The sequence below is a fragment of the Drosophila melanogaster genome, chromosome X, assembly GCF_000001215.4.
Source record: "Drosophila melanogaster chromosome X".
Classification (NCBI taxonomy): domain Eukaryota; kingdom Metazoa; phylum Arthropoda; class Insecta; order Diptera; family Drosophilidae; genus Drosophila; species Drosophila melanogaster.
In genome coordinates this window covers 12,798,004-12,825,320 of record NC_004354.4, presented here as the reverse complement: position 1 = coordinate 12,825,320, position 27,317 = coordinate 12,798,004, and the positions used below count along the sequence as shown (strand labels likewise).

The 27,317-nt window shown below is 40.0% G+C and overlaps 2 protein-coding genes across 6 annotated transcripts in view, besides 1 other annotated feature; one reads left to right on the top strand and one right to left on the bottom strand.

The window, feature by feature from the left end:
• The window catches only part of Pde9 (Phosphodiesterase 9), a 111,765-nt gene that overhangs the window by 72,007 nt on the left and 12,441 nt on the right, over nucleotides 1-27,317 (top strand). For all 4 annotated transcript variants that reach the window (NM_001272567.2, NM_132606.5, NM_167340.5 and 1 more), the window contains 3 exons: nucleotides 12,826-13,151; nucleotides 18,093-18,244; nucleotides 18,316-18,423. In NM_001272567.2, coding sequence (NP_001259496.1) covers nucleotides 12,826-13,151; nucleotides 18,093-18,244; nucleotides 18,316-18,423 — 586 coding nt within the window. The remainder of the gene's footprint in view (nucleotides 1-12,825; nucleotides 13,152-18,092; nucleotides 18,245-18,315; nucleotides 18,424-27,317) is intronic.
• Nucleotides 13,172-13,231: a mobile genetic element.
• Nep6 (Neprilysin 6) lies at nucleotides 21,089-23,660 on the bottom strand. Of its 2 annotated transcripts, none has more exons than NM_132603.4 (1): nucleotides 21,089-23,660. In NM_132603.4, exon 1 carries the CDS (start codon nucleotides 23,611-23,613, stop codon nucleotides 21,646-21,648), a length of 1,968 nt encoding a protein of 655 aa, NP_572831.2. In that variant the 5' UTR covers nucleotides 23,614-23,660; the 3' UTR covers nucleotides 21,089-21,645. The 2 variants fall into 2 exon arrangements, with proteins under 2 accessions (NP_572831.2, NP_001245645.1); NM_001258716.2 differs by having other exon boundaries at nucleotides 21,535-23,660.

The window sequence follows — 27,317 nt, the reverse complement described above, 5'->3', positions numbered from 1 at the left end:
AGCAATCATTTTAATGAGCAATAAAGTGTTGCATACTTAAGAGGGCAAACGTGGGAATTTCGGCGGCTGCGACAAAAAGCAAAAACGGCGACCGCAAGAAGGCGAGAAAAGAACGAAAAACTAGAGCACACACACGCATATCACATTTGTTTATTCCATGTGTACAAGTGTGTGTGAGTGTGTGTGCAGGTGTTAAAGCTCTAAACAAAAATCAACTTCTTTGGGTTGGAAAAAAGCGAGGCCCTCCCCAAAAAAAAATTGTTCATTGTTTGACTGTTGATAAACAGGCATTTAACTTGAATTATTCCTGAAAAATGAGCAAACTTTTTCCAACTTTTTCCTGGAGAAAGGGGTTTATTCAAGGGCCCAAAGGCCAAAAAGATAATGCCAACGCCGTCAGGAGAGCGACAAACAAAAGGAGTCGAAGGAAAGGGAAGAGTCACGAACAGATACAAGGACATTATTCTTGAGCCAACAATTGCACTTGCAGGATGTGCGTCGAACGAAAACTGGCTAGATAAATAATTATGTCAGTTTTCCAGATGGCATTCCACAAAGGGAATTAATTCTGGCACCTGCAGATTTCTCCCAAATGTGTGCATTATATTTTAATCTGAATAATGTCAGCTGCCATTCTGTCGGCAAATATCACCTTGTATGTTAAACAATGCTCTCTCTTCAACATTATTTGATTCAAAAGTGTAGTATTTAATGAGATAGATAGTATTTAATGAACAGTTGTACAAATCTTTGGAAATGTAATGAGTCTTGGAAATAGACTATTTCGATTATAACGAACTGTGCTCGCTAATTCAATTGAGATTTCAATCGTTCGATTTTAATGCCTAAGTTAATCACGAGTGTATTCATATCCAAAGAGGCTCCCGAAATGTGAGTTATTTTTAATATTTCTGCCGTGTAATATGCGTAAAGTGAGTATTTATGTTATGCACGCACCTCGTTCCCTCTCTTTCGCTTGTTACCGCTCAGCCCGTCTCTTTCTTTTATTGCCGTGTCATGTGGAGTGTGGCTCGTTTCGTCCCTTTCTCTTACCTGCCACATTTCTCATGGCTCATACAACAAATTTTATTTATTATCATTTCGCTTCTTTTTTTTTTTTTGGTTCGTTCGTTTCTTTTCTTGGGTTTTTGTTTTATTCATAAACACACATGACGTATTGTTGTTGGTGTTGTAATTTATACGTGTTGTTTATTTTATACCAATTTAATGCAACTATATATGCACGTCGGTGTGTGTGTGCGAGTGTGGATGTTTGGACTAAAACATTTGACATGTAGTCACGTTCAGATGGGAGATACAAATTCAGATACATATTCGTTGGTCAGATGAAGCAGCAGAGAAAGTTTTCTCTCGTTTTTGGCTTAAAGTAAACAATAAGGATCCGAGGATACGGCAGCTTTAAAGAAGGAGCATTGCAGTTGGACAAAAAAAACATATTAAGAAAATATATAGGAATCATATTGATACCTATTTGGAATAAATAAACCATATATTATGGTATACATTAAAGCTCAATATGGTACACTATTATGATAAATGAAATTTAATTTGTCATACATTTTATAAAGTCGTATTTGTTTGCATTTCATTTTTGTTCTAAACTCCAGCTTTTCGAGCTAATATCTAGCAATAAATCGGGAATTTAATAAAATACCAGCTTTGCCCTGCGCCGCACGGCAATAAATTCAAGTGAATGCCATTCCATAGAATCCAGTAGACAAATGCAAACTTCGCCTGCACTTCAGTTCTCTGTTATGAGATCAGTCCACTTGGAAGTGGCTCAAAGCATTCCATTTATCAGCGTGGAGTTTTCGAGCATTCAGCAGGGGACACTTTTTCCATTTTTTTTTTATTTTTTGTTTTTCGTTTTTTCAGCCACACATTTTAATTACCATTCCGGCGATGTCCTGGCAACCAGTGGCTGCCCCACACTTCCAAATGAAATGGAATTCAAAACACAACAAGTAGAAAAGAACAGAGACAGGAAAAATAGAATAAAAAATAAGTACGAAAGGTGGAGGGAATCAAAAACAAGCGAAAGCAATAAGGCAAAGCCGCAATAAAAGTTGAAATTCGCTTCCGTTGCCTAGGTAAAATGTAAATAATTAAAAACACCCAGCCAATTATATTTATTTATCTGCAGAATCCACAACCTCTTGACTCCTCACCAAAATTCAAAAAAAAAAAAAAAAAAAAGACGCTTACACAATATCTCCCATTGATATCAATCAAAAAGGATTATCAATCGGTAAAAAGAGAGCATAAAATGGATTGGCCGGGGTGGAAATTAACATATTTCCACCCAGCCTTCAAAACTTTTCGCAGCAGCTGGCAATTGCCAGTTTGCTTTTCTCTTTTCCCCCCATTTCCTTTTCGTTTTTTGCTCAGCCAGCTGGATGGAAAAAAAAAAATATATATATAAAAAAAAATTCCTCACCGAAAAAATATCCAGTTAGACACTTTGAAGATGTCAACGGTAAAAATTGTTTGTGGTCTCCACTTCAGGTGCTCGGTTTTGAATTTAAATTTCGCGGGCTTCCTTGTCTCTTTGCTCTTCCGGCAAAAACACAGCCAATAAAATCGTTTTAGTATATTAATTAAAAGCTCTGGGTAAATACAAAGCAACCCACTGTCCACACCATCATCCCACCCAATTTCCATTGCCCCACAAAGTTCACAGCTGCTGCTGGATTGGATGTCTCGCTCAACAAAGTCCTTGCCAATTATTCAGACTTTGAGCAAAAAAAGCCAAGGAGGAAACCAATGGGGGAAACTTGAGGAATGTTGAGCAACCAAAGGGCTCAACGGGATTAATTTGGATGCATAAATGAACCGATTCAAAGAAATGTCGTAGGATGGCAAGTTATATTTATGATACTCAGATTTTAATCAGAAGGTAAATAATGCTAAAAACTGTTTTAAAAAACTGTAGCTTATAGTAAAAATATATTATTTTCCACCAAGCGTTATTATTTTTTCTTTATTTTTATTTTATTATATTTTTTATAATTCGGTTTTCGACTTTCATTAATTAACCAGCTTGGTTTTTAATAAATTTTTATTCATTTGCAAGGTAAAACGGGCGAAAGAAATCAATTGCAATAACGCAAAACGATGAGAAGTCAAATTTAACTTTTTTTCAGTTATTTTAGCCACTGGCATTTTCCACGCGTGTGTGTGTGTGTGCATGTGTTTTCCTGGGCATTGTATTTTCAATCATTTTTTTTTCCAATTTGTGCACCCGAAGCGCGGAAAATCGGAAAAGGCTGGGAAAGAAATGTAAACCCAACGAAATTCAAGAGTTCGTTGTGTGGCTTATGTATTTTTTTTTTTTTTAATTTACTGCTGCTCTGCCACGCCCTATGACCCCCTAACGCCCCCTTTTCGACAGCCAGAGGGCAAGTCAATACGTTGCCAATTACCGTGCATACGCAAACAGAAGCACACTCACACACACACACGTGCAGGTGGGAGAAAGTGCCAAAGGTGATAGGCGGCTACAATACGCAGATGATTGTTAGCACATCGAAGTTATCGATAACATATGCTGCCAGGCGGGCCATCGCTAATTTAGAGATGGGTTTCCAAGTATAGGACCTTAAGAAATCTAACATGTGCGAAATATTCGCGTAAAACCTTTAATATATGATGTAAACAGTAAAGAATCTTAATTTTTAAAACCAAATTTAGTCAATTGGATCCATTAAACACTTCACTTGTCAAAAAGTACTCAGGGTTAATTCCTCGTCCATATTGAGCCAAAAAGGGAATGATAAGTATAAGCCCTGTTGACGTGATATGAGCAAAATAGTGCCAGCACTTCGGGTGACGAAAAAAGAATATGCCAGCCACTTTATCCTTGACTCTTTATCCTGGCCGAGATGCTTTGGCAGCCCAAACCAACGGCACCTCCAGTTTGTTTTTATTAACTGCTGACGAAGGATTTACCAATCATCTGCCCTTTTGCACATACAAATTACGGAGAGGCCGAACAGGAAAAGTAATAATAATAATGCGCAAGCGAAAATCAGGCAAAATTAGGGCCGGGCCACGCCCCTCATATGTATTGATTGCTGCCGGAAGGACATTGCAAAACATTGCGATAAAAATCCATTTAGATGCGCAAATAAGGAAAAATCAACAAGGAAATTGACTTTGATGATCGGACCGAGAAAAACGAGGCGACACAACCAGACACAAAAGGATATATGTACATATATACATATATATATAACCGTTGTAATGGTGACAAATTTGCGCTAATTTTTGTCGTCTTCCCTTCGGCGACAACGTGCTTTGTGAATTCCCAACAATTTTGGGATTTGGCAAACGCAGAACAGGCAAAAAAAAAAATTGAAAAGTATTTAATAAAACAATTGTTTTTCCCCCGAGGATGGCGCAACACGCAATTTTGACAGCTGTCAAAACTTGACTGCACAACCGACTTCCCAGCAGAGCGTCAATAATTCATTTACTGACAGTTAAAGCAATTTAATTGGGTCCCCACATTCCACAACCCATCTTAAAGTCCCCATTCCCGTTTGGGGACTTCTAACACGTTTATTTGCATTGAATTCGATTTGAGAAAATTCTTAGAAAATTGTAGATTTTCAAATTTTACCTAAATGGAAAAAAAGAAAGTGAACATTTTTCACAACCGAATTTTCCCTGATTAAAAAAGAGAAGAGAACTTTTAGGGCCATATTTAAATATGTAAATTTATTATTTAATTGTGTAATAACTTAACTTATTAAATGCCGAATAAACATTTAAGAGCTAAGCTTGACATGTCTTTTTGAGCTGCGAGTGATTTAAATTGAAAGCCAAGCGCCACTTCATTTTCGCCAAGCTATTAATTTACAACAAAGATAGCGGGGAAAGAAGGGAAAAATCTGAGGCTAACCGGAAAATGTCAAACGTTTCAGTGTGTGTGCGTGTTTGTGTTTGTGTTTGTTGGAAAAACGAGAGGGAAACTGCAGAAGCTGGTCGACTGAACGATCCCTATAAACTCATTTAATCAGCACAAAGCGTTTAATCTCACTAAATGTTTAAAACACACACACAATGGCAAAGGAAGCAAGCACATATCAATCAGTGTTTGTGTGTGTGTGTGTGTGTATAGTAGACAGTATGTGTATATGTGAGTAACTTGGCAACCACCGTGCAAATTTAATCAGTTATATTGCACTTCATCATGAACTTGATGGACTCACTTTGGCGTCGAAGAGCAGCAAAGCCCTCGAAAGCACCTCAATAGCGCCCCAATTTCGATTCAGATTCCTCGACTCCTTAGGCTTGTGTGTGTGTGTGTGCCCGAGCCGAAAAGTAAATAATGATACACACATATAAAATGTATTAGCCGGGCAAGAGCAATTTACACAAGTCAATTGAATATTTACAAAGAAAACCAACATGCAAAACATCCTGGAAAAACTCGACAGGAATCCGAAGGATGCGATTGACACTGCGCAGTTCGAACTCGATCGATTGAATGTGAAACACAAATATTTCGAGCAAAAAAATGTGTGTTGGTTAAGAGTAAAACAAAAAAAAAAACAGAAGCTAGGATTTCCGTTTAATGAGGTTATGCCTTTCCGATTTAAATTTTTAAGTTCGACTTCAAGGATCCATATCTTTTAGATATATTTACGAACATCATTCTTACCAATCCTAAGAATATATGCAATCCGTAATTTCGTTTTTCATTTGTACTTTTAGCCTGTCCACATAATTTCTTTTTATTTTTGCCTCGTTAATACAATTTTGATGCGCTCTGGTTATCATTTATCGGGTCAATCGCATGTTATGAGCGAGCGCCTTGTTTAATATGAAGCGACCCCATCTAGTGACCCGCCCATTTTCCATTTAGAACACATTCGAGCTTGACCTGTCCCCAATTACCCGATAAATCGCCTACAATGCTCTACCCATGGCCCGTCGACCTTTTAACCAGGCATCTCGTCCTGTCCACCCCTGTTTCGTCCTTGCACAAACATATACATACCCATATATCCATATACCCATACATTTGTATGTATGTATAACCGTGCCATGTCGTGAACTCGCCCCGTGTCACCCATTTAATCGGCCACAAATTTTTAATTGACCTCCGTTGACGTGTAATTAATATCTGATGTTGGTGCTGCCGGCTTGGTCAATTTTGTTGTTTATTTGTTTGTTGGCCAAGCTAATGTCGTTCAATCCGATGATTCCCCATCATCACCGTTGTAATTGTCATCATCGGCATCATCATCGTTATCATTCATCATCATCATCATTGTCATGGTAAATTTGAACAAAGTGGAGAGTTTGGTTTCGAAATGGCATTGGTCTGCATAAAACCCTTAGCCGTTTGGCTATTTATAGGCCACATTTGGCCCACCCATTTTGGTGGCTGTGTAGTATATTTGTGGTATTTATTTATAGACCACCCCCAACCCCCTCCCTCTAATCCCACTCCACTTGGTTGCTATCGCCTTGCATTAGCAGTTATGATTGCGCCATGAGTAGTCCGCTCTATTTGCAGTTGCATTTTCGTTGCGTGTTGCGTGGAATTGCGGGGCGCATTACGCATACGACACGTTGCATGCGACAATCCATTGCCAATTCGCTGCAGACTGCAAACCCATTTCGGCTGCGGTTGGACCATTAAAACCGTTTGTGGTTCGAATAGCCGGCGGTTGGGGTTGTCGGAAAGTAGTCGCATCATTAAATACCCTACCATAATGAAGTCAATAAAAATGAATCGATACAAGTAGTTAGCCAAATTTGTGAAATGCAAAAGAAAGCAATATGTTAAAAGTACTTTCAAATGAAACTCAATTTGGTGTACTAAAATTAATAAATTATATATAAATAATTAGTGCAAATGATAGAAAACAAATATCAAAACATTGACAAAATCAGGATAAGAAGAGCAGAGAAAGCATCTCAATTGCATTGAATTTCGCACACACACACACACACACGGCACTCTCAAATGTGCATGCATGCACAACCGTAAGACAGGTGATCCAAATTGATGGACAAACAGCAGCTGGTGATGATGAAGGAGATGGAGGAGGAAACATGCACGTCTGAAACGAGGGTAAAAAGGAAACGAATCAGCAGCCAACTACGATTGCCAATTTCATGGTTTTCCCTCCCAATTTCCCACAGTCTACCAATTTTCACATGTGTGTCTGTGTGTGTGTATGTTTCAGAGAGAGCCCCTAATTGAAACTTGTCTTCGGCCATAACCCAGGAACATGGCCTTTAAGCCATAGTTATGCGAGTGTATATCCCACTCATGATGTATCATGCGTGTGCTCTGATTTATTTCCCATACGTATTCAAGTGTTTGCTGTCGGGAAAAGCAAACATATTGATCACCATTAGTGGAAAATCAATACATGCATAGGCGTCAATCAGATGGTAATTCTCTCTATTCGATAGTTAAAAATAGCAGAGATATTAACACAACATAATATTATTAAGGTAACCAAATGTTTATATAAAATCGATTGAATCAAATCAATATAGACTAAGTAGTTAATATGTTATATAAATGAGAGCAAAGTTCAAAAGCGCTTGAAAACAGATAACTATGCTCGTAGATTCTTAACTTATCTATTAACATTTTTCAATGTTGGACTTACAAGAAATGGGCGACAAAATAAGTAATTGAAAAAGGCACAATCATTAAGTGTAATTCACTGCTGGTTGATCCTTTTCAGTTAATTATTTTGCGCTCAGTAATTCCAGGGACTGTGTATACTCGTATATATATATATATATATGTATATATATGTATAGAAGATACCAGGGGAAAAGGACGACACTCTACTCATTAATCTCCCACTCTTTATTTGCATCCTCCTAATCTGTTTCTTCACATTGCCCCGCCACGCCCTTTTTCGAAAACACCGCCCACACATTTTGTGCTCCGTGGATTGTTGACGTGTCGCATTGTGGGCAAAATTTGTCATTTGTTGTGCGTTTAACATGCATATTGAATGGGCGTCCTGATAGAAGAATTCCCCATCCATAAAAATGGGACTTGCAGAACACGTACGCACGACTCCGGGAGCATTGTGTTAAATAATTAATTACAATCCATTAATTAATTAGACAACGCAGCGGGGGTCATTAGGCTAAGCAGCGCGGCAAAAAGGGGCCAAAGGACCAGGGACATCGGACAAAGGACACTAGGAGAACCTCGGGACAAAAAAAAAAAAAATAACAACATGAACTGAGGGAAAAAAAGGAACATTTGATACGACAGCTTGTACACATAATGCGGCCATAATCAACAGTCGCATTTGTGCCTTTTTTTTGCTGCCCCTTTTTTTTTTGTACTTTTCATATTCTCTCAAAGGGCGGGGTGGGCAGTACTCATATTTTATTGCCTACTGCCAGGCGTGAAATTATCCCTCACATAATTACATAATTAATGGCATACGGTGAAAGTGAAAGTCGGGCATTGATTTATATATGCTCGGTTTGTTTTGCCAATTGAATTTACCCCTTGACATTTGGAATTTGGTAGCAAGTTAACTGGCATTACAACTATCTTAGGTGTGAATCATTTAGAATACATTGAAGTGGATATTGCTTAAAATATTACTTAAATCATATATTTAAAACAGTAATAAACGTATTTTCTTCCAAAATACATTAAAGCATAGTTACGGAAAAATGTGATTTATAATAAAATGCCTTAGCTAAGCCAGCACATTAAATATGAAGCACATTTCGTGCATGAATTGAGTGACTTCAAAGCGAAAAACTAGCTTAAGTTTGGCCAACACAACAATCATATTCAATCATATTCACATGCACATTGCTTTGCCGACTGCCATCTAATTTCATTCGCATCAAATTGAATATTTATTAGGTTCACGGAAATACGTAACGTCCATTGTTCATTATGAATTCATGCGATGCATTTTCACGTGGACATTTTCCTTAGCTGGCAACCCGCTTTTTCCCGGCATTTCCCCGATGACAGTTTTGTATTTTTGGACCACTCAGCATCGCGCTCGACTGTCAGATGGCATCGATTATGCATCAAAGCATAATTCAAACTGTCGCTTCGCTTAACGTTCGCCATGAAAATCAATTGCCAATTGGCTGGCTGGCGATGAAGGGGTGAAAAAATGTTGAATACTGTAAACTCCGCCGCCGATGAGAAACTTGCCGATCCGAAGCGAAGGCCGCAGCCAAGTAAAAACAATTGAATTATGGTCCCAGGCCAGGAGAATGTGCGTCACTTGACCAAACTGCCAGTGGCTGTTTTTTTTTTTTTTTGCTTTTTGTGGGCAAAAGTGGGTGTGGCAATGGAGCGTCAGTCTGATAAATGGCCATCAAGAGGTAGGTGGATCGGTCCAACGGTCCCCAACGAAATTGAGTGCAGCTGCCACATGGCGTATGCGCAATGTGAGAACAGGCAAGGCAACCAAAAGGACGAACATTGCCACCCATCCACTGCAACAATTGCAATATTTGGCAGCAAATTTTATTGCCCAACTCTGCCCGGCACAAAATATCGAGTTCATTTATCAAATAGTCGTCCTCCGTGCTGTGCGGTGTGTGTCCTGCCAGCAAATTGGCAAACGAAACTGTTGCCTGCTTGAAAACAAGAGCAGAAGAGAAGAAAAAACATTAAAAAAAAGAACAACATCCAAACACAGGACAGTTTCTTCGCAACACAGAATTTGCTGCAATTTGCCTTGCACTTGCACACAATTACTTTGATTGCTAATCAATTGCAAATTGGCCAAAACTATCAATATGCATTACTCTTTGTCTGATTGTCACATGGCCATCAATCATTGATTTTACGAGTACTACTATTTGCGAGCGTGGGAAATATAATTGACAGCTTATATATTTGCATCTGCGACACTCTGTCGCACTGCCGGAAAATGCGAAAGGAAATATGCGAGGAAATAAGAGCGAAAGCGCAGTGACATTTCCAAATTCATACTTGCATATTCCGATGCATCAAAGTTGCATTGAAAGACACTCCTTTTTTTCTGGCACGAAGGATTTGTGGGTATAAGTCTCTGGCAGAACTCATCGATCAACCTGTCTCACCTGCCCTTGCGAATGCCGAATGCCGTACGCAAAAGTGTGCCGTATATCGAAAGAAAAATTTTTATTTAATTTCACATCCTGCACAAAAAGAAAGGGAAAGCTTTATTTTGTTTTTGCACAGGGAATTGCTTGTGGCCAGCAGGAGATTTTCATAAATAGATTTTCATAGCCATATTTGTCATAATCCAATGCAATCAGATATTAAATATTAAATTTAATCGATAAATTCATAAATCACTTTCTTCTTTGTTATCGCATCATCTATTCTGACTATAAATATAATAATTTAAAATATACTTTTAGTCATATCACATATGCGTTTCGTTATCTCTGTTTTTTTATTACCCCATCGTCCTTTAACGTATTACCTGTTTATGAGTCCTTGAAAGTTCGCAATTAGCTACCGAGCAGAAGCGCCAATTAGCCGATTAAATTACCAGTCAAATCTCCCATTACTCTCTCGCTCACAATCAGTCATGTTTTTGGTTTTTTGGTTTTTGTTTTTATTGCCCATTGCTCATTGCTCATTCTCATCAGCAGCATTTTCCCCAGATGAATTTTCCGCCCGAATCACCGCTCATCGTGTGTAATTATCGTCTGCAGACGGAGTTTCACTATCCATCTATTACCCTGACCCCCAGCCTCATTGTAAATCAATCTGTCAGTTAATAACGAAGCAACCTTTCATTACCCCTTCGCAGATTCCACTAGCCACTTTCTACCACTTTCTCTTTTTATTAGGGGGTCGGGGCAATAAGCGTGTGCAAATAGAAAGGCGGACAAACAAAAAGGGTACTGCGAAAATAAATGGTCTGATTACTTATGCAACTAGTTGCAATGCTAAATCCAAAAAATGCTATTTACAAATATGTATAAAGTATTATCACTTATATTAATAATATTTATAGAACTTTTGAGAGAGCACTAGTGTACCCTCATTTCTCGCAGTGTCCATGGTCTATATATACAGCATATCAGAAACGCGACGGCGGCTTAATTAAAAATTGTAAGTGGCAGTAAATTAATTATAACCGTTGCCCGCAAAGTGTTTGGCTTGCAGCACATGTGGGCGGCACATTCAGCGGAGTGGAGGGGGGGGGGGGGCGTGGCACATCCACTACTTTGTGCCCTGCCGTGTCTATGTGATTGTGTGTGTGCGTGTGAGAGACATAGTATCTGTGTGTGAGTGGCGAGTGGCGGGGGCTGCACTTCAAAGGGAAACGTTTTAATCAAATTTCGAAAAGTGGCACCGCTTGTGATGTGGGTGAAAACGAATAGAGGAAAACCTCCGGCTCCCAAAACGGAGACGGGGGAAACTGTAGGAAAACTGTCGGAAAAGTCAGCTCTCATTACAATGAGATCTTTTGCAAATTCTGGCCCTCATGCCCCCACATTTTGCACCTTCACCGGAAAAGTCGCTCGAAAGTAGGCAAAAAGTTGAGGTCCCGTGTCCCAAAAAGCGATCTATGTATGTGTATAAACCATGGTCCATGGACCTGGACTGGCCCTCGAAATTGGAAATACGACAAATGAAAGGGGCCGGCCAGGAATGTCCTTTGATGGGAACTCTCCTTTGTCGTCCAATGGAAGGGAAGCAATTCCGAAATCACTCTGAAACGCCAGGCTAAATTCCCAATAAATTTAAATTGTACGTTAGACAAGGCTGAAAACTTTAAAGCGGATTTCATGTGTAGAGATGCCTTAGGCTTTAAACATAAATTGTGAATGGTATGTTCCAAAAAAAAAAAAAAGTGTACAAGTTTTTCAGACTCATTTATATGTATACAGGTATTTCGCCACAATTTCGATACAACCACTAGCCTAGTTTGGCCTCCATTGGCTCAAAATGAAAAGCATAGAAAAGGACTGCTGGCCCAACTTCATTAGTCGCCGAAAACATGAAGGCTAGTTCATTTCCCTCTCAACGGTGGCCCGCAATCATAAAATGTTTTGATTCATTTGCAAGCTAAATTGAGGCAAAGCATTTCAACTTTTCCTGGATCGCACCTGGCCGGAGGCCGATGTTGAGGGCGTTGGTTGCAAAGGCTGGGAGGGGGCGTGGCAGCATCCGCCTGATGGTGGCGAACTATCTGGCACAGGTCCACAGCTCCGGCGGTCGGTGCTTCATTTTCAGCCATTGAAGCGTGCCACCGATTGAAAATTTAATTTCCCGCCTATGGCGTTGAAATAAAAGAGCGGGGGGCAAAAAAAAAAGAAGGCTGTCCAACCTCAGAAAGAGGCAAAAAAAAAAAAAAAAAAAGGGAGAAAAGGAAGCTGTGCCACCGGTTTAGACCAGGCCAATGTATTTCCGTTCATATTCGAGTCCGGCAAGTGGATTTTGATTTGGATTTGGATATGGACTTGGATTCTGTCTGCTCCTGCTGCTCCATCGTTTTATTTGCAATAATCCAAATTGCCATGGGTCGATTCGTTAGACTGTATATCCTGTTTCGACTGCCTGATTTATTTATTGAAGCACCGAGCAGGTCGATAGATCCATCCATTTGACTCCATATAAAATCCTTGGCAGGACTATCGTTGAATAACACATGCAGTTTTGTAAATTTTAAATTTTGTAAACTATCGTATAAATTTTCACACATCGCAAACTTTTTTGACATTTCAGCTAGCATTTTCGTGCTAATCTAATTAAGCTGAGCCATTTTCGTTATAAGATCATTTAGAAAATGAAACTTCCCACTGATACAAGTACTCCTTCAATCGCAGGTCTCTCCAAACGACCGCTGGGCCCGCCGCATCGTAAAAGCAGTCTACCAAAGCATCAGGAGGTGAAGCGTCGCTTCCTGGAAATTTGTGATACGACCTTCTCGGAGGAGGTGAGGGCCGCCCTACGCCTGCCGGCCTTCGATTCCTACGAGTGGAGCGATGCCGATGTCATCCATCTCATGCAGACCATGTTCGTCGAGCTGGGATTCATTGAGAAGTTCAGCATTCCGGTGGACACGCTGCGCGAGTGGCTCTATGAGGTCTACAAGCACTACAACGAGGTGCCCTTCCACAACTTTCGGCACTGCTTCTGCGTTGCCCAGATGGTGAGCTAACAAAATATATATCCCGACTATCAGATACCCGTTACACTTAGCTAGTGTGAATGCGAACGGGAAATTGCATATTAAATATAATATAATATATATCGTATATATATATTTTATATATAATATTAAATAACAATTAATATCCCGTCTGGATATCTTTCACATTCAATAATTTATAAACCATAAGATCTTACTTCTTATGTTCTAATTTTAGTTTTCATATGTGTATAAAGAGCTTGTATATATTTGTATATATAGTATACATTCTTCGAAGTGAAATCGGATAGGCGCTCTAGTTTTGCCCTAATGACCTTTCCACGCTCAATACATGTTGTGTTCTAATATATAAAATATTTCTCACCACCACCACCCACACACCCACAGCCGATTCGTGTCGCAAATTATTAATAAAATACTTGAGAGTAGCTGGTATTGAAATAATAGATGCAGATATTTTTTCCACACCGAATAGTAATAATAAATGCATGTACATGTGTATAAGATGTCTGGTCGGACAGACAAAGCGTGCAATCGATATAATGTGGGAATTTTTTTATAAGGCGCACATAAGTATTTCTATATCTGAATCTCTGACTGTATCCGGTGTATCTGTGTGCGTGTGCGGCTCTGTCGTTGTGTGGGTGCTAACAATGAGCGGCGCCCCGTTGTATGCAATGCAAAAATAAACCGAAGCGCCAAAGGGCAATCCACCCAAAATGCTCGCACACACACGTACACACACTGACACAAACACACACACACACACACAGACAATGTACGTGTGAATGTATCTGAGTGCGAAATGTGGCTTAGAGCAGGACCTATTTTTAGCTGCCAAGATACGCCCAAGATACGAAAGATACGAAGAATTTGTTTCTCTTTTCTAAAGGAAAACCCATGTGGCAAGGCGAGAGTGGCAAAGGCAAGACCGAGTGACTGGTCACTCACCCAGTATTGTCAAAAAAAAAAAAAAAAAAAAAACCGACCCCCGAAAACCACCCATTTCCACACCAACAAAAAAAAAAATGAAACAACCCAACTGAGCACTTAGAACAGCGACCCACTTGGCTGCTCAAGTGCCAGCGGAACATATTTTTTGTAACCTACATTTTTGGCAAATGAAAGTTGCCGGGTGTTGTTGCATCTTTTGCCAGCGAGCTCCTTTCATTTCACTTTCCCAGAAATAGTAATAGGCATTTCACTTAAGAATATGCATTACATAACTTGAATAATATATCAGCATCGTCTTCTTTCCGATTCTAATTACATCTTTAACTTCTAGTATAGGATATTCCATATTCTTATAATGCACTTCTATAAGCCTTTTTTTAAGGTCTCATTTCACTACTTGTGTAACATAAATAGAAGCTGAAATAAATTCAAATGCATTGTCACTCCAAGCTTTATTTCAATGGCAAACTTTGCCATTAAGCGCCGCACTTAGTCGATCTTCACTGTAGCAGTAACTTTTGAAGGAACTAAGACAAAGACACATACATATATAGCGCACACAAAATAAAAGAAACAAAAAACAAAAAAAAAAAAACACAACAACCTGAAAAGCGAAACGAAAACTTTAATAAATTATTTTTCCCGGCAACAAAGACTAACAGCTAAAGGGCGGGCAAAAGGGGGTGGGCATGGGCAGCGACGGTAGACTGCAAGTTGAAGCCAACAATATGGGGGAAAAACGAGGACAAAAGGACGACAGAAAGTCAGATAGTCGTGGCATCAAGTATACGCACGGTTGCCCCATTGCAAAATTGCTGCCACAAGCGCAACTATGACAATCGCATTATTATTTTTCTGCCGTTGTTGCTGTTAAATATGTTTGCCATAAACCGCATTATGTGCCAGACAAAAACAAAAAAAAAGCAACACAGGAATATGAAAACAAAAAAAAAACAAAAAAAAACCATGGCCACGCAAACACAAACAACAAACATTGTGAGGTGAGCGCCCATTGTCATCGTGCTCGTCATCGGTGGCCAACTCATTGCCGTTCACCTGCGCCCCACCTGTGTGCACTATTTTTATGTTTTTTTATGATTGTCCTGGCCGCGTAACGGCATTGCACCGGCCGAAGGACACGTGCAAGGAAATAACAGCATTGACTTTAGCCCACGAAAAACTAGCCAATTGATGAGGACTTAAACATGAACAAATTATCCTTCTACATTTTTATTTTCGATTTCGAAATATATTCATATTTTTAGCATGTTCATAAAATCTTTTGTGACCAAATCGGCTTTGTTTATTTTGTAATAAAACCAGCAGAGTGAATAATTTCTGCCTGTGGTCATCGAATCCTATTAAAATCATAAACCTTTATTGGTTTTACAAAAAAAAGAATGGAGTTTTTTTCCCCCCCATTTGGCTTTAAATCGAAAAGCTGCGACTAATAATTGTAAATGTGTGTGGGAATGCTAAAGCCTTTGGCATTTTCAGCTTTGGCAAAATTCCTTTTTAAATGTGGCATATGAATACGATTGCAGAATGTTTGAATTTCGAACTCCGGTCAGCGTTTTTACCCTTTCTATCCATTTTTATAGCTTTCCAACGATCCATATGCGCTGTTGCGTATTTTACAATTCAATGGGGACGCCCATTTGCATAGGCGGGTTTTGGCCATCAGCACAGCTGCGGTTGCAAAAATAGCACTGACCTGAACAATAATAACGAATAATATTAATATCAATATGTATTGTGGCATTTTTACACTTGCATTATAGTTGCGAACTTTGGTTAATATGTGAACTTCTTTGTTAAACCATCTGAATTTATTCTAAATATCTAAAAATAATACAGCAATTAAATGTCAGAGTTTTGATTTTTATTTGTAGTTTTCACTAAGTTATGATTCGATTGGTTTTTAGGTTTAATTGTTGATTTTTTTACTATTAGTTGATACTATGAGTACTTGCCGCAGCTGTACATATGTATGTGCTTGTTAGGAACATGTGCTGGTGTGTGTGTGATTTGGCGTGTGTGTGTGTGTGCGTGCGTGCGAGGACCTAAAAGCCGTTTGCAGGACATGACAGTCAAGCCGTTAAGCGGCTTTCGCCCCAACTGCAAACAGGCGAAAAAAAAAACTGAGCATTAAGGCAGCGGCAAGAGCGTAAATTTAAATTATTGAACCGAAGCCGCCGAAAAGCGACTGGCGGCTTGTCCTCTCTTATTTTTCCTTGTTTTCTTTACGTTGCCACCATTTTCCCGCAGGGATATGGTGTTTGGGGGGGGAGGGGGGGTGTGGTCTGGTGTGACCGAACACTTTGACTAATTTCCATTGGCTGCACTTTTCATCTGACGCTGCAGTTGATTTCCTTGGTGTATTTTTGTCCCGCTGAAAAGTTTGCCAACAAGCAGAAAATGCACCACCCTTGAGAGTGGGTGGCTTTCGAGGGAGTGGTGCGGGCGTGTGTTGAGTGGGTTGTTAGTTGTCTGCGTCTGTTTGTTGACAATGAATTTAGATAAACTTGCGAAATTCGAAACGCAAACAGCATTTGCATTTGCATAAATTTATAGCACCCCCTGCGCCCACGTTTTGTCTCCCAGAGAGATTTTCTTTTCACACCATATCCTTCCATACATATAGACTATATATATATATATATATATATATATCTATATATATATATATATATATATATATATATATGTATATCGCATAGCCCTCGCTCTTTCTCAATTTGGATCCCCCGGCCCCTTTCACTCGCACTTAATGCCAAAGTAAACGCAATGGCGGCGAAAGTTGTGCAACAACTTTTACGACCAGAGACCCCAAAGTCTCACCTCTTAGGCCACCCAACCCCATCATTGGATGGGGCACCCCCTTTGCAACTTTAGTGCAAAGAGCTGAGTAAAGTTTGCGCTGCTTTCGCATTTCGAAGAGCTTCAATTGAACGCTGTTGAAATTCCTTGAGGGTCTCCGTCGTCCGTCGCCCAGTCATCTTCATTTGCAGCCAACGAGTTTGCAGCTCCAAAAGGATAGGGATTTGTAGAATGCATGGATGCGACTGCGAGTTACCCTATCAATTAGAAGAAAAGTACTTTATATTATCCACATGAAGGCCAAAATCTAAAAAGACAAGAACTATCTATAACCTGTTCAAAAAGTATCTATAAGTACAGGGTTGTAAAGAAAATCGATATGCATCTCGGTGTCATCGGTGAACAAACGATATTGTTGCACACTTGCAGATCCCATTTTAGTAGTAGGTATTTGCTTTTTTTTAAAATCTTTCGCAAATTCAATACGCCTTTCCGCTTTACAAGCATACAGGGTATAAAAAAAAGGGAGTTGAGTGTGGCAAGAGAGTGGTGCCTCGTGTTGGGGTAGATCCATCCACTAGTAATTGCAAGGGTTTCGCAGCAGACAAATTAAGTTGGCACAAGGCAGGGCGAAAGAGTTCGAGGTGCGACAGGACCAAGCGATAAAGGTTATAGACGGTGGATCGGATTAAATAGGTGGAAAAATGGGGAAATGCAGGGCAGCTTTAAAAGCCGCCTTAACTGTCTAACCTCGAACGGATAAGTTTAAATGTTAAATTGCCAAGACTAATTGCCCGCATCAAGATAAATGGTTAGATCGATGATGCTCGAGGGCCAGATGATGCGATGCATCCTTCTGAGGGATAGAAAACTGGATACTGCTTACAAATCCAAGGGGGGCAAACCGAAAGCTGTATAATTAACCTGGCAGGGGAATAATGAGGCTATTAAGTATGGCAACTTTTTAGTGGCCACAAAAAGTTGGGGTTGTAAAAAAATTAAAAAGCTTTACTTTTACTTCTTACTCCATGAATCAAAGTTTATGCAAAAATTAGAGATACAAGGGTAAAAGAATAAAAATGATATATATATTAAATCATAACATTATCTAAAGGTCTCCATTAATGCTATATATATAATTACCATTTAATTTAATTATTTTTTCAGATGTATGCCATAACGCGCCAGGCGAACTTGCTGAGTCGCCTGGGCGACCTAGAGTGTCTGATCCTGTTGGTGTCCTGCATTTGCCACGACCTCGACCATCCTGGCTACAATAATATCTACCAGATCAATGCCCGCACCGAGCTGGCACTCAGGTGGGTAAATCCGTTTCGAATTTGCAAATATACATACTATATATACATACTGTATGCGATATCATTTGCAGATATAATGACATCTCACCGCTGGAGAATCACCATTGTTCGATAGCGTTCCGCCTGCTGGAACATCCCGAATGCAATATATTCAAGAACTTTAGCCGCGACACCTTCAAGTGAGTTTCAGCTCGATTTAAGTTCCTATTTGCCGGGGATATTCGGTTCGGTGGCTTTGGGTCAATTAATTGCCAAGCATCCACTTTATGCGCGGCACGTACCGAATGGCATTGCATTAAACGCTCGCCCCATTGCCGTGGTAATTAACAGCTACCAGCTACCAGCTGCACTGCATCCAACAGACCACCGCCCATCGCCCAACGCCCATCTTCCACCTCCCATCTTCAATCGCCCAACGCCACCCCACTTGACCTCCATCGCCCATCCATTGTCCTGACCCAACCTGAAATCCATGCCAAGGCACGACTGCGAAATCCATTGATTTAATATTTAAAGAGCGAAAAACTGAGCAATTCTCGGGGCGCAAGCAAAAATGCTGAACGAATGATACCCTTTTCTTATTATGATGCTAGGGTAGCATAAAAAAGGCAGTTTTTAGTTCTAGTTGAGATTTTGTTTGGCTAAATGCAGAGCAAATTTTGGTGTATTAACTTTCCTAGCCTGCGGTTTTCTAATCATAGAATTACAAACTTGTTAGCTTCGAAAAATCTATATACCCTCTTGAAGTTGATTCTCTGGGCAAAAAAATAAGAAACGCGCAAAGGAAAAAAAAAAGTTGTTACAGAAGAAGAGCGTAGTTTTCTACCGAATGTCCATGCAATAGCAGTATTGTTGTTTTTCATTGGTTTTTCCTGGGTTTTCCTGGGTTTGCCACGGTTTCCCATGGTGTTTTCTGCTTACAATATGCAGTCGGACTGGAATGGAATGAAGATTAAGCTGTAATTGGCCCGTACACGACATAATCCCAGTGTTCAGCTCGCTTATAACTTAACTTAATTCGAGAGAATGCGCCAATCGAGTGCAATTGAAATCCATCGAACGAACAATTGCCATTGGAGCAATCGATTTATCGAGTAATTAAAATATATCTCCGTCGGTTTCGTTTGCTCAAATTGTCAGTTGAAATTTATTATGTGTACGTAAATACCAAAGTTAAGACCATCTTGGAATAACTTTAAAGCCTCTTAACAATTTACATTGAACAATTCAAACGAAATGTTAAATTAACCATTGAACAAAATAAATTGTAATTATGAAATGTAAACTGCACTCCACAAAATTAACAAAAGATATACTGTTTCTATACATTAAAGACTTTATTAATGCTTGGATGAAACTGCGCAAACGTGTTTTCCAATCAATTCTTTTAGAATACTACTTAAACAGTTTCGATTACCTAATGAAAATGGCGAGGAAGAGCGCAAAGTTTGCTTTCCGCAGATTATACGTTTATATAATAAAGCTATTTGATGGCTTAGCGAAGCATTTTCCGCGCTTAACTGACCCCCCGCAACTGGCTTTTCGCATTTTAAAACTCACTTCCCATCGCTGCTTTTCCCGCATTTTCCTGCTCCCTCCATCCACTCCATCGTTGTTTTTTTTTTTTGTTTCTTGCAATTTCATTTATTCTGCGTAATTTTTTTTTTTTCCTCCGCATTCATTGCATGCATTTTATATTGGAAAATATTCCACAAACACTAATTAAGTGGATTAGCCGGCGAAATGCTTTTCCTCGACTTTGACTTGCGTGGGAGATGTGCATGGAAAGTGTGGGAAATCGCGAGCAATGAGGGATAGTAGTGGGTATTGCGAAATGAAAATGAAAAACGCGAGGCTGGGGCATCAACTTCATCATCATACCAATGACAGGGAATCATAATGAACAAGTAACGCAATCAAGGGAAAGTCGCGCCTTTGAATAACATAACCGCACCCCAGCCACACACACACACACACACACACATACACTATCCGCCCACTTTCCCCCATTTTCCTGGGCAAGTTTGTGTGCATAAACTATTGGATACTTTTGGGAGTTTTTGATGGCAAAACTTGTCGGCAAATGCACACAATATGCCAGCCATCATCAGGCGAGTGGTTGGTTAAAGCGGGCGGAAAATGCGTGGGCGGAAAAGGCGGGTGGAAAAGCGGATGGAAAAGCGGTTGGGGAATCGATGTGGCCTTTGCCAAACGTACGTAGTCAGTTGTCGTTGCGATTAGTAAGCATGATTATTACCAGAGAATTGGTTGGCATGTGCATAAATTTATTGTATTGTATTGTATTGTAATTATTGTTCCTAGAATATTCAACTAAATAAGCAAATATTGTTATTCTATCTCACTCAATAATAACAAGCCAGACCGATGAGAATTATCTTGGAAATTGTGCAATTCGAGTAACAAGTAACTTGAGTTTCGAAAATGCCATTCAACAATGGCATGGTCTGCTCTCCTATTAGGGAAACACAATATTATGTTAGTTACATAAGTAATAAGGATTACTTAAAGCACAACAATTTTGTTAGAACAGCCATTGTTACTTAGCCAATTAAAAAAAAGTTTTTCACAACGCTTATGTTACGACTTTGGAATAGTATCATTTAATCTGTGCAAAGCTACTCACAATTCGAGTATCATATTTGCTTGAAGTTGAGTAAAGACATAATAATAATGAAAAGTAACAAGTTCCGAATAAATCATTAGACAAACTTGCATACTGCCAGGCATATTAATAATATTACAATTATTTAAACAACTGCATTTATCACTACTTAATTGCATCAATGTAATAAGTTGATTAAACAGCAAACATAAATTGTATTTACATTCATAAACCGTTTTTATTTCAAAGCATTAATGGCAAATATTTGACCACCTGCCAAATATTTTGAATTATATTTTTTTCCCCCATTTCGTTGCATATGGTTGGGATGATTCTTTATTTGTATGACTTTCCAAGTGGGCGGTACAGGTGTTGTAGGCGTGGCATTTTACAAACACAAAAAAAAACAAACTCTGCTACGCGTGTTGCATTTTATTTGTTTGTGGCCAAACTGCAATTTCACAAAAACAAAAAAATAGCTACACTTGTTTGTAAATGTAAAACGTTGGCCGAAAAGTCGATGAAGCCAAAAATCAGACAAATAACGATAGAAATAATTAAATTTACATTGACCTGCGGCTATAGAATTTGGTAAGAGAGCTGCAGAACGTTAGCCAGCCTCTTCTTTTGATATTAAAAAAAATGTTTAAAAGTCGCATTAATTTTTCTGTTCTGTTTCTATTTACTTTCTGGCTACAGTCTAATTTATTTCTGCGTCGATTAGTTTAGTTTAAAACATTAGTTTTAACATAAATGCCGTATGAGACAGTCGTTGCAATCACCAAATGTGACACTTGTTAACGGGATTCATCTGGCTGGTTGCCTTGCACTCGAATGTGTCCCCAAATTCCGGCATATTGCCCACTACATTATTGACCCGCTCGGCATGGCCGGCATGTTGGCTCAAGCCCGACGTACTGGCCACTGTGCCACACCAATTTTGGGCAAAGGCCACAAAGAAGGTACGCAAATTTGTAGCTCCACTCCGATGGCGATATGTGTCGAGGGCCAGTCGTAGTCCCTCGGTATCCGCGATATTCTCGTTGACGGTTAGCGTGGCATTACTATACCGTACGCCCAAATAGCAACCGGCTCTCAGACCGAAACGGATAATCGCCCTGGCCGACCACTGGCCATTGGCCAACTGACCGGTGGCATCGTAATTAAGGCCATCCAAATCGAAGGCGTGCACCATTTCGTGGGCCAGAATGTAGCCCAATCCGGCGGATAGTTTGGCCCTAGTGTCCGCCTCCTTGGAGCATTGCTGCTGTATAAGGGGCGTGGCCATCAGGCCGAGCGGCAACTCAATCCGATTCAACTTGAGGCGATAGTATGCATTCACAGACAACGGATCCGCTGGCACCGAAGTCACGGGCTCACCAAAAACCTGACGATATTCCAATTTGGCTTGGCTAAGTGACAACTGCAATAGGTTCGCATCACAATTGCCGCCCAGTTGAGGCGTGCCAGGACCACCATTGATGGGATCCTGTAGACGTGGCGTTAGCAAACGCATCGCCCTCAGTTTATCACGAGCCAAGTTTCGTGTGACCAAATCCTCGTTGAAGACCTCCGTTTCATTTAGTACCAACTCAAATTGCTGCTTTAGATCGCGAAAGAGCACGGCTATCTGCTGTATGGCAGTGTCATAGACATCCTGATACGATTCGCCCAATACCAATTGCATTTGCAGACGTCCCAGTTGTCCGGGCATTAGTTTCCTCAACTGTTCCAGGCAATGATTCCGCTGGTTGCCCAGTTTATCGTCATCATGTAATCGCAATTCGAAATAAGCGGGTAACTGAAGGAGCAGCCAAGTGGACAGGACCATGGGATCCGAAGTGTGCTCCGCCAGTAATCGCTGCAGACCCTGTAGATAGTCCAAATCCGCCACCAGTAACAGTGTCTTTGAATCCCAATCGATACCCTCTAGGATCGTCTCAAAGTATCTTTTCAACTCCAGCCGCGGCAGCTGCGACTCTAAATCCTTAAGGCTCTGGGGCTTTCGCAGCACCAACGTCTGTTCCGCATCGTTGGGCAATAGCTTCTGCAGACTCTTCTCGAATGCAACCAATTTCTCGGCCAGCAGAGCAGCTCTACGCACTCGCAAGCCCAATTCCAAGAGCAAAATCTTCAGGTAGCGCTGATACAGAAACTCATTCAATTCATCATCGCGGCCCAGTAGATCGAACTTGGGTGGCAGCATGTAGAAGATCCTCTGATCCGCCGACTGCCAATTGTCCTTGACCAAGAGTCGCCAAAGACCCTGAGCTCCGTACGTACGCAGGGCGGCATTGGCCAGAACCCAATCGAAGGATCCACCAGTATGGTTGGCCAGCAGAGGGAAGTTGGCACCACTTCGTGACAGGGCATCGGTGTAGGTTCTTATCGACTGGCCACTCAACAAGCAGCATCTGTATAATGTGCCCAACTGGGCGGTTGAAGTGGTGACGGAGGTATTGGCACTGAAGCTATCGGTGGATGATGATTCCTCTAGATATCGGATAAGCTGAAGCTTCAGATTTGCCACCCACTTGGATCGCATATCGTGGGCACCGAGAATTCGCTGCGAAGTGTTCGAATACCAATTTCCGCAGGCATACTGATGAAAATTCTCGCACGGCTTCACCTCCGCATCAGTGTCGTTGTCCAATTGCTGCTGACAATCCTGGGCTGCCGCCAGCTTCAGCAGCATCACGCCGAGGATCACTACCAGCCGGGTGATCGATGATAGTGGTGGCTTCATTGCAGCGCAGCTAACTTCCACTTACAACGACGTTTGTTTACTGAACTTCCTCTCCCACGAGTCCAAGTTCTAATCCGTAGCCAAGTCCGGGGTGCTGATAAGCCAGCGATAACCGCGCGCTTGACATTCAACGTGAGTCCGCCGATGTCAGCGGGAACGAGGGTTGACCGAAAGGTTCTTTCCCCAAAACAGAATTCGCTGAAAAACATACATGCATACGTATTTAATGCTACGAAATTCCAATGATTATTATAAATTATATGAATTGTCAGTACGCCGCTTTGTTTTGTTTGTAGAAACCATTAGACGCGTTCGAAAATCCAATGCCAACTTGAATTTCCACTCAATGAAAGCGTAAATCGTGTGTAGTAACTCAGCTAGTCAGTCACAAGGCCAAATCAAGATGAAACCGAAGATAATGCTACCCGAATTCGTTCACCGTTTCTCCAAAGTCACTGGGCCTAGCATTTACCGTTGAATCGGAGCACACGCGTAATCAATTAATCATCTTCACCACCCCCCCCCCTCCCTCCTGCGATGTCGCTCGATTTCAGGCACTTTGCCATGCAAAACCAAATTAGCCGGCCACCTTCAATGATTTGCCCTTACCCCCACAAACAAGCACGTGTACACTGAGAGAAAAATATATACAGAAAAAGTTACAAAACATATATGGAATTAAAAGAGATAATCCAGTAAGTAAGTAGGCATATTAGTATAAATCATTAAAAATGCATTTTTTTTTTATCATTATTATATTATTTAGTTATTTCTACATTTAAAACATGTTAAAGTTTAGAACTTTTTCTGTGCGCTGTTTCGATTGTGGAACAAAGCCCGCTGCGATTGGGATTTTAATAATGTTGAGAGTCAAGTTAACGCTGCCTGAGAAGCAGATAAAATTGCACGGAAATGAATGAAAGGGAAAAGCGCGCAAAGGGAAAAGGAGAAGGACAGATTTGCTTTTCGATCGATTACTGTTCGATTGTAACTGTGTAACATTCAGGTGCTTAAATAAATTTCGATTAATGTCACAGTAAAGAGGATAAAACTCGAATGGTACTCTATTAAATTATCATTCTAAATCAAACTAAAACATAAGTTCTTGCTTAGCTTAAAGCGAAAAATGCTCGTATTAGATAAGCAAAATATTAGAAGAGATTTAGAAATTATAAAAGCCTTTTTTTTTAGTTTTATCAACAGTTGAAATGCAATTCATCAACATTTCCATGAGAGAGCCCTTTAAAAGATTTAAATGTAGTCTAAACGAGTACCTGTAAAGTACTTACTTCATCCTACTTGCAAAACTCATCGAGATGGAGGGCTTTTCTGTTCGTTTAGGGCAACATTTAGTTAGTCCCAAAACCCCAATGCAATTTGGCTAGAAAATGCATTTGGAAATTGCAGAGGGACGGTGGGTTGGAAAATAGGTTCTTGCATTTCATCTGCATCGCTCCTTTTCGCCTAATTGGGATTTCCCGATTTGATGCTTAGTAGGTAAACTATCTGCACAAGCTGTGTTTTGCTTGGGGATCAACTTTTTGACCGCACAACGCCGGTTTTGTGGCACAAAATCAAGAAATAAAAATTCAATTAAAATTCAACAAACAAAACTGATGAAGGATGTGCCAAGCTTAAATGTGGGCGTTAGATATAAGAAACCATACTTGAAACCAGCTGCTTCACTTGAACCAAAAATAAATCATCAAAGAAAACGCAAGCGGAGGCGGAGGCGAAAAGAAGGAGCAACACTGAAAAAAAAACAAAGTAAATTCAATACTTATTTAGGCAAATCAATTTTCATTAGCCTAATTTACGCATTTTAGATAATATTAATTTTTATTGATAACAAAGAGATGCGTTCGCTGCTTCTCTTAATATATATAATTATTTTCGCAACAATGCTTACATTTTCTGCCAGTGTATGATAGACGAGAAAAAGGATCTGCTGGCGGCAGATTCGGCACTCGACGCTTTGCAAATTAGTTTCGAGTTGAGTTTTGGCTGGCGCTAGGCGCATTTCATGCAATTATTTAGTCATAATTAGCGCATAATAGTTGCCGGTTTTCGTCGGCGCAAAAACTTTGCTCATCTGGCAGTCCTCTCGCCAAAATTCCATTCCCCATTTTCCATTTTCTGTGTGGCACAATTCATCATCATCATCATCATCATCAAGCGAAAGGAGTTGTCTGCTGCTCCTTTGGCAGGATAATGCCAGCAATGGATAATAATCACTGCACTTGCCTCTTTAATTGAAGCATATCTGACTGTTGCGTTCACCAATCAATTTCTGTTTCCAACTTCAATTCATTTCGTTTCGATACTTCGACTATTTGACATTGTCAATAATTAAATCCTGTTTTGAGTGGCACAAACTCATGCGTGAGTTTATTAATTAAGTGACAGACATTACACGGTGCATTGCATTCCGGGCATACTCCATATTCTGTTGGCAATAATGATGACGATGAGGGATTTGCAATCGTAAAATGAGAAGAAAATTCGAGGTATTCCGTTTGCACAAGGACAGCCTGAAGATGATTCTTTATCCTATTGTGTTAACTTCAAAACGAAACCGAGGAAAAGCATAATTTTGCAAAAGAAGAAGACTGCAGTAGTACCAAGAATCAAGGATAAGTAGCTTATTTTTTTATTTTTTTTTTTATTTGGTTTTAATATAAACCAATTAGGTAGCAAAGTGAATAATGTCTGTTAAGCTGGCAAATTGCTTGTGCAACCGTGAATAGTTCATGGTTAAAGTGAATGGGTGACAAAGCAATGTTAAACGTAAAAAAAAGTAAAGTAAAAATAGTAAAGTTTAGCCATTTTTAAAGTGTATTCTTCCAGAAAAGGGGCCAACTGAAGCCATCAAACTGTCAGAAATTGTTTAGTTATTGATGGAGATGCAATTTTCCGTTCAACTTTCAGCGTAATTCCCACGGCAAAATGTTGCGTTAATCTGTCTGATGTTGCCATCGATGGGAAAATAATAAAAATATATGAAAATATATACGTATGTCTATTATATATAAATAAAGTCGTGACAGACGGCGGTTGAAATGCGTTGCTCTATTTGCAGTTTAAATGCGCCAGTTGCAAGCGCTGAATTTTCCACCACGAGTTTTGGTGTTGACGCGTAGCCAATGCAGCTTGACAACGAAAAATTCAATTTCCAGCTCGCTTTTCCTTTTCTTTAGCTGCACCCGACACTCTTGTCTTGGGTGCCTCAATTTCAAATAAAACGAAATGCAATTTGATATTTAACGCGCGCTGCATTTGTCAGTCTCCCCTCGGCCTGTTTTTCGTATTTTCGTATATCTGTATTCCAGTTTTTTATGTTTTATCTGTTTTTCCGTTTTTCCGGGGAGAAAGCACTTCATTGGCCTTGCTTTCTCGTAAAAATTTTCCGGTGCCCACACTAGAACCACGTTTAGGAAAAGCCAATGGAAAGCGCAATCTCGGCTTCACTTTAAGTTGAAGTTTTAGCCCGCCGGCGGGCTAACCCATGTTTTAGCCAAAACAAAAGGGCAGAACTTTTGGAAATTGTTACAAAATGATTCCGAAGAGCAATGCTTCAAATTAAGACTGAAATCATGCCAAATGAGTTTTTATCGAGTTTTATATAGCCGCCATATGCTAAATAACATGTGAAAAAATCAATTTTCTTAGAAAACCAGTTTCTTCTGATTTTCCGTCAAAAAATT

Bases quoted from the DNA above. Each gene is read 5' to 3' on its own strand.
- Nep6 (NM_132603.4), bottom strand. From the start codon at position 23,613: ATGAAGCCACCACTATCATCGATCACCCGGCTGGTAGTGATCCTCGGC.